This window comes from Centruroides sculpturatus, unplaced genomic scaffold, assembly GCF_000671375.1.
Source record: "Centruroides sculpturatus isolate CEXI.00-Female unplaced genomic scaffold, Cexi_2.0 scaffold497, whole genome shotgun sequence".
NCBI lineage: Eukaryota > Metazoa > Arthropoda > Arachnida > Scorpiones > Buthidae > Centruroides > Centruroides sculpturatus.
The window spans coordinates 30269-44259 of NW_019384738.1; the positions used below are offsets into that span (position 1 = coordinate 30269).

At 26.8% G+C, this 13991-nt stretch overlaps 1 protein-coding gene across 1 annotated transcript in view; it reads left to right on the forward strand.

Annotated features, from left to right (window-relative positions):
• The first annotated feature begins 1526 nt into the window (after positions 1-1526).
• Positions 1527-13991, forward strand: part of LOC111628299 (phosphate-regulating neutral endopeptidase-like) — a 22514-nt gene continuing 10049 nt past the window's right edge. The window contains exons 1-2 of the mRNA XM_023372061.1: positions 1527-2259; positions 2345-3124. Of these exons, the coding sequence (XP_023227829.1) occupies positions 2384-3124 (741 nt within the window). The 5' untranslated portion in view covers positions 1527-2259; positions 2345-2383. The remainder of the gene's footprint in view (positions 2260-2344; positions 3125-13991) is intronic.

Sequence of the window (13991 nt, forward strand, 5' to 3'; positions counted from 1 at the left end):
AATTTAAATAAAGGATATTCTATAACTTTACGTTTGTTTTAATTGGGTTAACACGCTTCGACATCGACAAACGAGACGAATATAAATCGGTACAAAATAAATTTACGAGGTGTGACGCCGAGTGTAGATGTCTTAAAAACGTATTTATAGGACGTGTAGTTATAATAATAACGCTACTAATCGAAAACGTGTTCCGAATATATCAATTTTTTTCTAGGAAATGAACCGAATTTGTCCAAAAAACTCCAATAATCTAGAAAATATTAGTGTTGCTTTCTACCGGAAGGTATCGAAAGACAATAGAGTGATAGAATTATCAAACAGGTGATTTGAAAAATAAAAATTTTCAGATAACCTATATTTTAATAACGATGTTAAGTGTAAACTTACTTCCACTATAGGCCTTATTATCCAATGGCGGGATCAACTAATTCTGTCTCGGGACTTTCCCGAATTATTGCTCATTCTTGTAGCAGTATTCATAAAATACGAGAGATTCGATTACCCCAACAATTACGTTAAAAACAGAAAAATCTTTCCCATAAATTTCTTTCCAATTTCTCTATCTATAAGGAAAGTCAAAGTAATATCGATTGTCGATCCCTTAAGTGATACGAGGTGTATGAAAATGTTTCGGAGTAAGCACAACATAATAGAATAGGGAAAGATATAGAATATACAATATTGATTAACCGGTTATTTTCATGGTTTCGAGGAAATGAACCAAATGAAGTGCATCTCCAGAAAAATACAATAAAAAAAATCAATGTTATCATTAGCCTAATAACCACGAGGAAAGAATATTCTACTGGAACTTATCAGAAATTTGACAATTTTTTCAGAAAATATTTTCACTTTAATAAAACGAGACGATGACAAAAGTATTGATTGACATATTTAATACTTAATTCTTCTCTCCATAATTATAAAAATGTGTACATAATTTTTAACATGTGTAAATATGTTTCTAACAAGAAATTGAAAAATTCGTGTAAAGAAGTGTCTTCTAATTTCTTTAACGAGTTCCACAAGTCTGTCGAGAAGACACCAATGACACGTTAAGTAGGTGTCGACGTACTCTATTAATCCCATCGACGACGACCTTCGACCCGTGACCGAAACGTGACGAATGACAAGAAGGCATCGTCCATTTCATTCTTTACTTTTCTCTTGTTTCGATTACCTTACAATTTATTTTTGTTTTTTGTCGTCGGTATAATTTAGTTTCGTTCCACTTTCTTGTGGATCAACAACCTGAAATCTATGGACATGACTAAAATAAAACTAAACTTCTCATGCTGCTTACAAACCAATGTCGAAATACGTTTCTATGAATAATTAGTGATGTCACCGCACTTATTCATTTCTTTCTCATTCGAAAGGTGAGGTCAGAAACGTCATTCTTACTATCGAAAGTAACTTTCCTCTATTGCTCGCCACTTCCGTTCGTCAGATATAAAACAAATCTCCTCAAATGGCACCCTGCGGTTTTTCAATTATCCAGCAAATAAAACTTTAAAAAATCTAGTTTATAGGCGATAATTTATATTTAAAATTGCAATATTAAGTAATGAAATATCTCGTTAAATATAGTGAAACGCTTCAAATGATTCTCATCGCCGGTTTAGGCTCTGATTCGAGTTTTAGAATATTGACCGCTTCGATCGATTATCGGTCGGTCGGTCGGTTTTCAAAGGTAATCGGAAGTGACGTCATCATAACTTTGGGGGCGAAAGGTCATATTTTGGACCGCTGTTCTTTGAACCTTTTCGTGCATTTTGGAATTCAATGATCTTGAGGACCCTCCGATTAGAGTTTTACCCGTTTACGATATAATGTTTGTACTTTTCTAGACGAGATCGAACTAGATCGGCCGATAATCGATCTATATCGATATTCGAGGACGTTAATATTACTCATCGAAGTCAAAGACGGAAATGAGGGAAGTGACTTAGTTCGAGTGGGCGTTTCCGAAACATTACTGAGAAAATAGTTTACGTTGTTCGTATTTAAGACAAGGTCAATGAGTGGACGGAATTATTAAATACATACACAGCGTTCCCGACAAGTTTCGCGTGTCTCCACATCGAAAATCAGCGAACTAAAGCCAGATTGGAGAAAAGTTTTTCTCACGTGACCATCTCTAACCAATAATCTGTCGAGTTAGGGATCCTCCACGTTCTTCAGGTAGTTGATAGTCGCAGTGTTGCGAGTGGATCCACCTTCTTTAGATAAAAACCGAGAAAAGGATCTATAAAAGTGAGTTAAATACCTGGTTAACGTTTCTCTGAATTCTAATTACTCGTTTGATATTCAGAAAGTAAAGATCGTTCATTTCTTTTAGATAAAATTTGGAAAAGTATCGAAGTTGATTGTGATTATTATGTCTAAAGCAACATACGATCCGGAAAAACAAGAACCGAAAGAAAACGATAAGTGTATGGAGTCTCCAAGTAACGAAAGAGAAGAGAATGGTGGGAACTGGAAGAGTCGCTTGACCGAATTCGGTAATAGAACTAAGACCTTTGCCTCGGATAATTTCAGATTGGTTATCATATTGTTATGCATTATGCTCATCATCTTCTTCATTATCATCATAACTCTGGCAGTTCTGTTAGGGAAGTCTGGTTGTGAGATTCCCGCCTACTGTAGTGACAGTCGGTGTCTGAGAGCGGCGGCAGAGGTTGTTTCCAATATGAATGATTCGGTGGATCCCTGTTCCGATTTTTTTACCTACTCTTGCAGAGATTGGATGGCTCGGTTTCCCTCGCCCGAGATTGGTTCCCATTCTCTGATAGACAATGTCCGGAGCGGCATTTTCTTGGATGTCAGGCACCTGATCGATCTGGTCGGTGACGAGCAGAACGACGAGGCTGCCGACAAGAAGGTCAAGCTCTTCTATTCGGCTTGCATGAAGGAGACAGAAATCAAATTCTGGTCTTTCCAGCTGTTGATGCAATCCATAGGAGAAGTGGGAGGTTGGGACATCATCAATTCTGCCATGAAACCTTCCTGGGATAGAACCAAAGTTTTGGCCAAGTTACAGGCCAGTTTTGGTGTTCATGCCTTTTTGAAGATATCCGTTGGTGCCGACAATAGAAATCCTAGCAGGAATATTATTAAAGTAAGTAAATTTTTTTTTTAAATTATGTACATTAAATTGTATTTTATATTTATTTTTGTAATATTAGAGAATGTTCTTTAACAAAAAACTATATTCTATTAATATAAAATTATTGATTTGGCAAGAATTGTTTCTGCCAGAAACTATAAACACTATGGTAGAATTGTGGAGGAACCGTGCAAAAAGTAAGAGGAATCATAGATGCCAGAATGAATCTTGACAAGATATTCTGTTTTTAAATTTTTTTTATTTCACTTTTGGTTAAGATACACATTTGAAAATGAAATATGAAATTTTCAAAGATTACTTGCAATTATTTATTAAAAGGAATTTTTTGTAATCTGTATTATATATATTTCATAAAGAATTTAGTTTTACTAGAATGTACTATGAAACATATATTACTGAATGCACTAGAATTACTGTGGGTTATTCAAATCTGTAGATTTATTTTTTCAAAATTAGTTTTTGTGTGTGTTAGTGTGAGTGACTGGCAGAGTCATCAGAGAAGGCCCTAGCAAGGTTTTCAGGTGGTACAAAATCTCATTGTGGCACCCTCTCTTGTAGAGACTAAAGTGTACATAGAGACTAAAGATAACATACATTTTTTACATAATTAAAAACTCAGACCTCCAAAAGATTAGCATAGTAGTAGTATGGATGAGAAACAATAACAGTAAAAAGAAACAATATTTGTTTGAAAAGGTTAACAGTCTAAAATGTTAAGTGCGAATTTCATGCTATATGTGTATACCTTTGAAATGTGCACAACCCAGCTCAATGTTGTATAGAATTTATTTTGGAGGGTAGGATTAAGTAGTAATAAGGTAATTTGGATTTTACTTTTTGCGCAGACAATCTATCATTGCATTTTCTGCATGTCCCCTATGATGGCACCTGATGCGGTCACACCATTCACACTGCCCTAGGGCCACCCCCTGGGAGTCATTAAATGAAAACCAAAAAGTAATTCTAAAAAAGTAACATAATGGACAAGAAATGCAACACAACAATTTACAATCACAGCTTTCAATAGATTATTTACAGTAATCCTTATCTTAGAAAATGTGATTTGAATAAACCCAGATGTGGGTTTATTCAAGTATTGTAGGTTTATTTTTTAAATGCAACTGGGATGTGAATTTATTAAAGCCTTCGAGAGTAATTTAAACCTATGGGTCTAATTGAGTGTGTATGGTATATGTTCTTAGTTTCTGAGAATAATTTCATTTTGGCAACATAATTTATATCATGATAAACATTAAAAAATAATCCCATAACTGTAAAGAATTACAAATAATCTCCTCTTTTGACCCCATTTTTTCACAAATTATTTTGTGCTACAGAAGACAAATTTTGAAGACTTATAAAAATCTTATCTAGATGCATGGTTTTTTTCATACACATAAGTTGGCTTATATCCCATAATAAAGTATCAATGGCAAGTAGCAGAGATAGTCTTGCTTATGTAACTATAAATGTACTGATTTATAAAATAAAAATTAGCAGTATTGCAGCATAAATGGTGCAATATTGCCAATTATCATGAGAGTTTGTTTTAAAATTTTGGTTCTCTCTTGTTTTGGCCAGAACACCAAAACTTGTATCTTTTTTTAAATGTTCCTTTGAACTGTTTACTGTAAAAACATCAACAAAATTAAAAACAAAATAAAAACATCAACAAAATTACTAATAAAAGTTACAAAAGTAAAAGTGAATTAACTAATATAGGAACAGTTTTGATATATTTCCTTATAAATTTTTATAATTTCATTTTCTAAAATTTCATGTTAGTATTTGTTGCTTAATAATAATTTTCTGAAAAATTTGTAAATGTATTGCAATATTTATTATTATGTTAACATTTATCTAATCCAGTTTTTAAGCAAGTGTTTTGTTATTTGGTTTGAAAGAATTAAATCATTTATTTGAAAATTAGTTAATTCATAGAACAAAAGTTCAAAATATTCTAAAAGTCAAAAATACAGGCTGAAGAAAAGGATGTTTTGTTGTTTTAAATAAGAAGTTCAAAACATAGAGGATAATATTTAGTTTGCTCACTCATAATTACTACATAAGTACTAATTTACTTCAATTAAATATTTTTAGAGTCAAGTCAATCTAATTATACTAAAGTGATTTTTGAAATTAGTCTTTTGATAAATATTACTGAACATAATTATAATTTCTTTCTAAATGGAATTGTTTGTAATGAATAGTTTTGGTATGACTGCAATAGATAATGAGCATTTTTTGGTTAATATTAGAACCTTCTTTAAAAATATAATTTATAAATTGCCTGAAATTTTGCATAAAAAAAGTATTCTATATGATTATAGAAATTTATGAATATTATATACATTAATTCAAATCAAACATTTCTACATCTGTATCTTGTTTCTTGGTTTCTGAAATATTTTATACGTATAAAACTATAAAGAATTTCAAAACAGATTTTATTTAGTTTTCAAAATATTAATAGATTTTAATTGAACATTGTTTATTAAAAAGGGATGCTTTCTCAAATTAATTTTTTCTCTATTACTCACAAGCAAATTATATACCATATTTGTCAAGAAATATCAGTTGTTATCTCAAGTGTGATATTTTAATTGAAAGATAAGACTGTTATATGCACAATTTCTAGTGTTAAGAGTTTACTCTTAAAACCGAAGACTTATCAAATACATTCAATTATTACAATTATATAGCCTTGATAAATATTAAATAAAGGTAGGATAATATAGTCAATCTATATTATCATACTCCTTTTTTTTTCACACATTACATTCTATGTGTCTTTTGCTTTTGTGTCTTTAAATATATTTGGATGACTTTTATAAAACAAAATTCTAATAACAATGTAAAAGTGTGCAGCAACTCCTCACTTAACGTCATTTTATTATAATGTTGTTGAAGAAAGATACAAGTACATTTTTAGTAATTATTGTTGTTGAATTTCTTTATGAACAGTAAAATTGATTTTATGAGGTGGAAAATAAATTCTAAAAGTTGCAAACACAATCTAATTAAAATAACCAAATTATACCTTGTTTATATCATTTAGCCTGTAGTAAAATTGATTTTGTTATACATCATATTGCTTAACATTGCAGTTTCTAAGAATCTATTGATGATATTAAGTAAAAACTCACTGTATTGATAAATCATAGAAGTGAATAATTAAAAATCAGCAAATTACAATAAGAATTTATAATAGTTATTGATTATATATTTTATTGATTGATTCTATAGTTTTATCTCATTTCTTTTTATGTTCATCAAATATCTAAGACTTCTGTTAAATTTAACAGATCTCAGTAGAATAGAATGATGGTTCATGGCTCAGTAATGGTTCTACAACTAGTATATAAACAGATGTGATTGGCAGATTATATTCTTGATAAATTTGCTTATTGACAATAACAATACATAAGAATATTTATCACTTCATAATATACTTCATATGAACTAAATCTACATACAAAAAAAAAATTAAGTTAATTATTAAGCTACTTTCCTATTCTAATATTGTTTAATACACTTTTTAGTCTACAAATGGACTATTATTATTCTAGACTTATCAAACATTCAATAACTAGGATGAATGAATTAACTTAGAGAAACAGCTTTATTTTTTCAGAAATAAAGCTTTCTTTTCAAATTAATTCATCCCTCCTCATTATTAAATGTTTGATAAGTCCAGAATAATAATAGTCCATTTGTAGACTAAAAGGTGTATTAAGTTGATGATTATTAATCTTTGATTAATAAATGTTTTAATTTAGTAATGAAAAATAGAAGTTAGCAGATAATGTCCTTTAGTGCTTATACAGTATTCACATTGAATGGCTCTTTTGAGCTGTCAGATTGAGTATATAAATATAACACTTGTATTTTGGATTTTAATCAATCTTCATTTCAATAAGAATTAGATCATATTTATAATATGCTATTATTGTAATAGCAGTTACTATGTAACATGGATTAAATGTCACTTATGGTAATGGTTTTATTGATATGTAACACTATTATATTATGAAAAATTTTACAATTTGTCATTTTCTAGTCAGGAGAACTCACTATTTTCATTTGAAATTTCCTAATACATGATATATTTTTTTGGAATGTTTTTATTGCTTAGCTGCAAGGTCATGTATGAAACTTGAAATTTATAAGGGACCAAACTCTAAAAAGCTCAATGTATTATTTTCTTAAAAATTGATTAAATCACAAAAATGGAACAGATACTAGAGAAAATAAATATTATTTTTTGTCTCTACCTAAACTAAATATCTGTATATATGTTGCAAGGTCAAACTTTTTATTTGGATAAAATTCTTATAAACAAAATGAAATAAATAGTAAAGTTTGTACAGTTCTAATTACAATTCCTTTTATATTTAGTAAACAATTAAACTGTTCTTTATAACTATTCTTGTGAGTTTATTGTTTTAGCAATGATTAAGAGTTCAGATTTCAAACAGTTAACATGTTGACAGAGTTACTGATCATTTGTAATTGTTTATGTTTGGTAACATAATCCAACTTCTGTGCTCTTGAAATCAAAAACACTTTTAAGTTTCATAATTTTTCTTGATCTTTTATGCCTTATTTCAGTTTTATCTCTTATTTATCATGATTAAACTAAGAACAAAATATTTCTGTCATGTCAGGATAAGAAAATAAAAGCCAGTTTGTTTATTATTAATTTTATTGGAAATAAAAAGATACAGATTTATACTAAAGTTTAAAAAGCTTTTCTTGCCTTATTTTGTTTGTGACATACTTTTGGTTTCTGAAATCAATGTCCAGCAACAGTCAGCCAACATTTGTTTGTACACATTAATGTTACACATTCTTTTTAAAACTTGTTTATATAAGTGCATATTAGGAGTATATTAACAATAATGAGAATTTCTAAGGAATGTGACAATCAAGTTCATATGATCTTTATCAACTACAAGGTAATTAAGAAAATTACCTTGTGGTTGTAGTTAAGATTCTGTTTCTGACATGAACAACAGAAATGACACAAATGATGATATAACAACCAAATTTGAAGACAGTGAATTCCGTACAAAAATGGTAATTATTTCAGATTTTGTAGTTGTAACTTGTAAATACACTAAACTATTTTGATAGTTCCAAATTTGTACAAATAATTAAGATATTTCTTTTAATGTTTATTCACATGTCTCCTGTTGTCCTCAAAAAAATAAAAAATAAATAAAATAAATAAATAAATGAATAAATAAAAACACTCTAGGATTTTAAATAAACCCTTGGGAATGTGCACATTTTAAAAATAAACTCCCCTGGAGCTTAATTGAGAAAATATGGTATACTTATGAAAGATAAATGTATACATTTATTTTTCTTTAAAATAAAATATAGTATTTATGCATTAAAAAGAAATTGTTCACTTCTTACACAAAAAAATCTTAATATACTGTTAACACATGTTTATAATTTTGTGATATATATTAGTACCAGCATATAGACTATTTGGTTTAAAATATGTACAGTACAGAATATATAAATGAAATAATCTTTCTGTTGTCATAAGAGATTGGGATTGATCCCAATTCTTAAAGTTTTTTATAAATAATCTAGATTGAGACTGTTCTTTGTTCTTGTTTTTCATTTCAAATTTTGTTAATCAGAAACATTTTGGATTAGTTCTGCTTCATTCAAAATCCATATTATGCCAATACTTTGCAAAACTAAGCTTTTTCTACTTAAAATATTTTTATTAGTTACATCTAAAATACGAATTTGTGTACGAGTATCTTAATATTTAAAAATAAATACTTGTAATTAAGTTATATAGTATATTTCCATGCAAATAACAACATGCTATTATATAGTGAAAATTTTTTGTTTTCTCCTTTTTGAAACACACATCCTGTTTTGCTTAAAGAACATACCTTACTTATAAGAACATGCTCCTATGTGCCAGCTTGCTTTGACTTATAAGAACATTGCTCTGTTATGTCAGTTTAAATTAAACATAAATATACTGATACAGTGACTATTCAGTGACATCTCTGTGGTAACCATTATTAAAAATAAAAGGCCAAAATGAAAAAAATGCTTTTGATACTATAAAAGTTTCTTAAAAATAATAGGAGGATTTTTAGGTATCCTTGTGGACTGTATTGCGGATTTTATCTCATCTATAAGAGATATATATATCTTATGGACAAAGTGATTAATATGGGCATTATTCATAATGCCCAGTCATTATGAATAATGAACAACAAAATTGGGCATTGTAATAAATTTCAATAATTTATCAAATTGACCGGTCATTAAGAATACTGCTATCATCTAGTCGGGCAAAGTGATAATAATGCATCAAAGAGTGATCATCCAAAATACGCTAGCCAATCAGCGCTCGCATCTGAGTTGCGTGTGCGTGTTGCATTTAGTACTGAATTTAGGGCGGTCGCGTCTGTTTTTGCTTTTGATGGATTCTTCGAGGAGAGCTGCTGCCAGCAGGCCGCTTATTGTTTAACGTCACTAGATATTGATTCACTGTAGTTCTTGAACACGTGTCAATAACTAGTATGTATCAATATCTAGTGACGTTAACAAATCAGCGGCCTGCTGGTGGCTTCCCTCCGGGAGGAATCCATTGGGAGCACAAACAGTTACAACCGCCGCCATTACGGTGCACATAGGTAAAATTTTACCATTTAATTAATATAGTTAATAGTACTTAGTTTTAAAAGATTACATGTTTTTTTAAATACTTTGAAATAATTCACAAAAAATAAATATTTCTAAATGAAATAAGTGGAGATTTTTTTAATCGAATTAAAATGTCACACAATTTAAAATTCAGTACTAAATGCAATACACACTCAATACGATACAATCAGCAACTCAGAGTGCCAATTGGCTAGTGTATGTCAGATGATCGCTTTTCAACGTATTATTATCTGTGTATGTCAGATGATTGCTTTTCAATGTATTATTATCCGTGTATGTCGGATGATCGCTTTTCAACATATTATTATCACTTTGCCCGACCAGGTGATAGCAGTATTCATAATGACCGGTCAATTTGATAAATTAATGAATATGTATCACACTGTGCTCCCTTTTTGGTCATTATTTATAATGACCGGGCATTATGAATAATGCCCGATTAATCACTTTGTCCATAACATATACACAAAGAAAACATAGAAATACAGTAATGTTTTTCCATCATAATTAAAATAAATCATGTGTTCATAAAAAATAAATTTTCATTTTAAAAGTTAACTTCTATTTTCAAAGCTTTTGTCTATTATCAAATATGCTACTTAAAATATATTGTACTTCAGAAGTTTTACAAACATAAATTATTTTTGATAAGAAGTTATTTTGATATTATATTAAAAAAAACAAATTTTATATATAACTTTCTTCTTGTTTTCTTACAAAGTATATTGCTTTAATTTATAAGAGAAAATGCTTACTAGATAATATAAAAATTATATATTTAATTACTTTTAAACAAAAAATAGTTTGTTTTTTTTAGCTCAATTGATTATGATATTTTAAAATAATAATAGTATAAATCCAAGAAAAGCTTAACTTGAAAATTAATTTTAATATAAAATAAACTAATGTTTGGATTTTTTATTAATTAATTTAGAAAAGTCAATTAAAATGCAGTTTTCTTTTACTAATTTTCAATAATGTATTAAAAAGTTTAAATATATAGAATTTTACTTTTACTTAAAATTGCCTTGTAAAAATTAAATGTTTCATTATTTAAATTGTTCTTTATTACCAGTCAATGTTAACAATCGTTTGGATTTAAACATAATTATATTATTTCCAGGAATTATTAATGCAAGATTGAAAGTAAGTTATGGAAACCTATTGCATAACTTATTATAGCTCTATAATTCTAATAATTAAAAGTTGCAATATTAGTTGCAATTTTAAATATGAAATAGAAAATATATTATAAAAAAATTTTAAGTATTTATCATTATCATTTTATATTGAATTTAGTGGATAACTTTATATTATACAAATATGTATGATTAAACAACATTTCTATAATTATAGTGGAAATGGAAATGAAATTCTTAATAATCAAAGATCACATTTTATAATCAAATCAAGTTCACATTTTATTTTAAATATAATTATAATTATAATTAATACAATAATATTTATTTTAAATAAATATACATTTTATTAAATAAATATACATAATTCTATATTTACAATAATATTTATTTTAAATAAATATTATTGTAAATATAGAATTTTCTAAGATATTATTTTAAATATAATTTTTCTTATAGTAAAAAAAATGGATGTTATATAATTCACTGTAGGTTATGTTTGTTAATCATTGTATAACATCTTAAAACTACTTTTAAAAACCAGTTTTTATCCAAAATCATTTTGTTATTTGTGTACTAAATAATTTTTGTATTTTGTTGTTTACTCTAACTCATTTTGTAATTATTTATATTGCATGATATTCTGATGTAATTCAGCAATACGTAACATCATTAAAATGATGATGATATTTAATTATTTTTAAAAAGTAAATAAATAAATAAATAAAAACAGTTATTCTAAGAAAAGGAATTTAAAAAAAATTATTAAGAGAAAGGAAATAATTTTTGTAATAATGGATTGTATGAAGAAATATATCAATTATATTTAATTTTATAGAATGGATGTCAAATTGACATCCATTCTATAAAATTCTATATATTCATAAAAAAATCCATTCATTTTGGAATGGATTTTTTATGAAATATTTAGAGTAATTATCTATATTTAGATTGAGAACAATTTCTTTGGAACTCAAATTACCTGTACCGCACTAATAGAAATAAAATATTCTGCATAACAATAAATTGATTTGTGGCATTTCCCTGATAAAATTATTTTTTAAAAAGTTATCAATTTGTAAAGAGTTACTTTATTGCAAATGTTTTTTTTTTATTATTGTGATAGGAATATCAGATAAAGTTCTAGGAGACTATGAAATTCAGTTTTATCAAATTATTACTTTAAATCTATTTAAAATTTAAAATATTATTATTTAAAATTACTATTTAAAGATTTAAATTTGTAAAAAAGAAAAAAAAAGTTTTATTATTAACTTTTATACTAAATTCAAATGTTCAATTGTAGTGAGGGTTTTTGTCATCATCATCAAAACAAATTTAGCCAGAAACAACTTTGAAATTCTGAGATTAACAGAGAATTTTTGTTTGATTCCACAATGAGTTAGCATCTTCCTCTAAAGCAACAGGAGGGAAACTTTAAACTAAGTGTTGCCAATATGTTATTATTCTATATATTTTGTTTCTGGAATCTTGTTCTTGCAAGTCTTCTTCATGCTTCAATATAGTATAATTTGTTGTTATAAGATAAAATGATAATTAAATTTGTTTTTCAAAAACAAAATATTACTATAAAAAGTAATAATTCCTATAAATTTTATGTATCTTTCAGCAAAAAAATAATTTTTATCATTATCTTTTAATAAATAGCTGATGGAAATTTTTTTTCATATGTTTGTTGTGATATATAACAAATTGAAATTGATATAAATTAATATTTTAAGTTAATTAAAAGGAACTGTTTCAAAATTTGATGAAATAGTTGTATTAATTATATATGTTTACTAAATTAATTTGAGTTTATAGAATTAATTTGATGATTATGAAGCAAAACCTTTACAGTCATAAAATTGTCTTCCTAGTTCACATTAGTACAGTTTGAGATATAATTATCTCAAACTGTAAATATTTATGTCCATTAAATAATAATGGCCATTTATATTACTATCCATATTTTGAGGTTAATTAATCTACATGCAGATTTATTATCTAATATAATGAACATTGTATTTTAATATTAAGATTTAATTATTAAAAAATATATCTTAGTAATGTAATTATTTATTTTGATAATTATATACAGAACGTAGAAACAAAACAAAAAATTTTTGAACAAACATCTTTCTTCTTTTGATATGTGTATAATATATTTAATTAACATATTCATCTATGTAATTATTAGAATAAATGGATTTTTATTAATTTTAATTTAAGTATTTTGACAATGATTAAGCATCTGCTTTCCATCCTTGAAACTATATAATTTCTTCCTTTCCATTAGAATGAATTCTGTAAGATAACATAATGCAGATTAAAATATTTTGAGAATAATTTTATAATTGAATTTATATTCTAATATAAAATTATTATTTTTTAAATAATAATTTTAAGAATAATAATATAATTCTGTAATTCCTATGTCAATTAAATAATTAGAGTAATGACCTCATACTTAATATTTTAAGTATGTTTGTATAGGAGCAGTTTAAGAAGTTCAAGAATGTTACTTAAATATTTTCAATTGTCCTTATCATTTCTGATGAATAATAAACAATGTATCATTCTTGTAATATTTTGAATCAGTGTCTGATAGTTAACTGACAAAAATTCTTCCTATAGACCAAAATATTTAATAATAATATTTTAAATTAAAAAATTATAATTCAGATTTAATTTTAAAAGTTCTATTTTGAATAATTAAAAAACTTTTTAAGTTAGATGATGATCTTTGAGTAGTCATTGCAAATATACCATATCAAAAATTATTTTCTATACTAGTATTCATTCAAATTGTATTATTTTGTTTTTTTTTTATATACCAACAAGCTGCTATTATTGCTAAATTTTCAAGCAACAAAGAGAGAATTGGCTAAAAATTCAGATAAAAATACATGGGTGAAATTAATGCTAACATTAATGTGTGTAAAAATATTTTATTGAATTTATTTTTAATTACTGTTTTAAGATGTACAATTCAATGTAACTATAATATT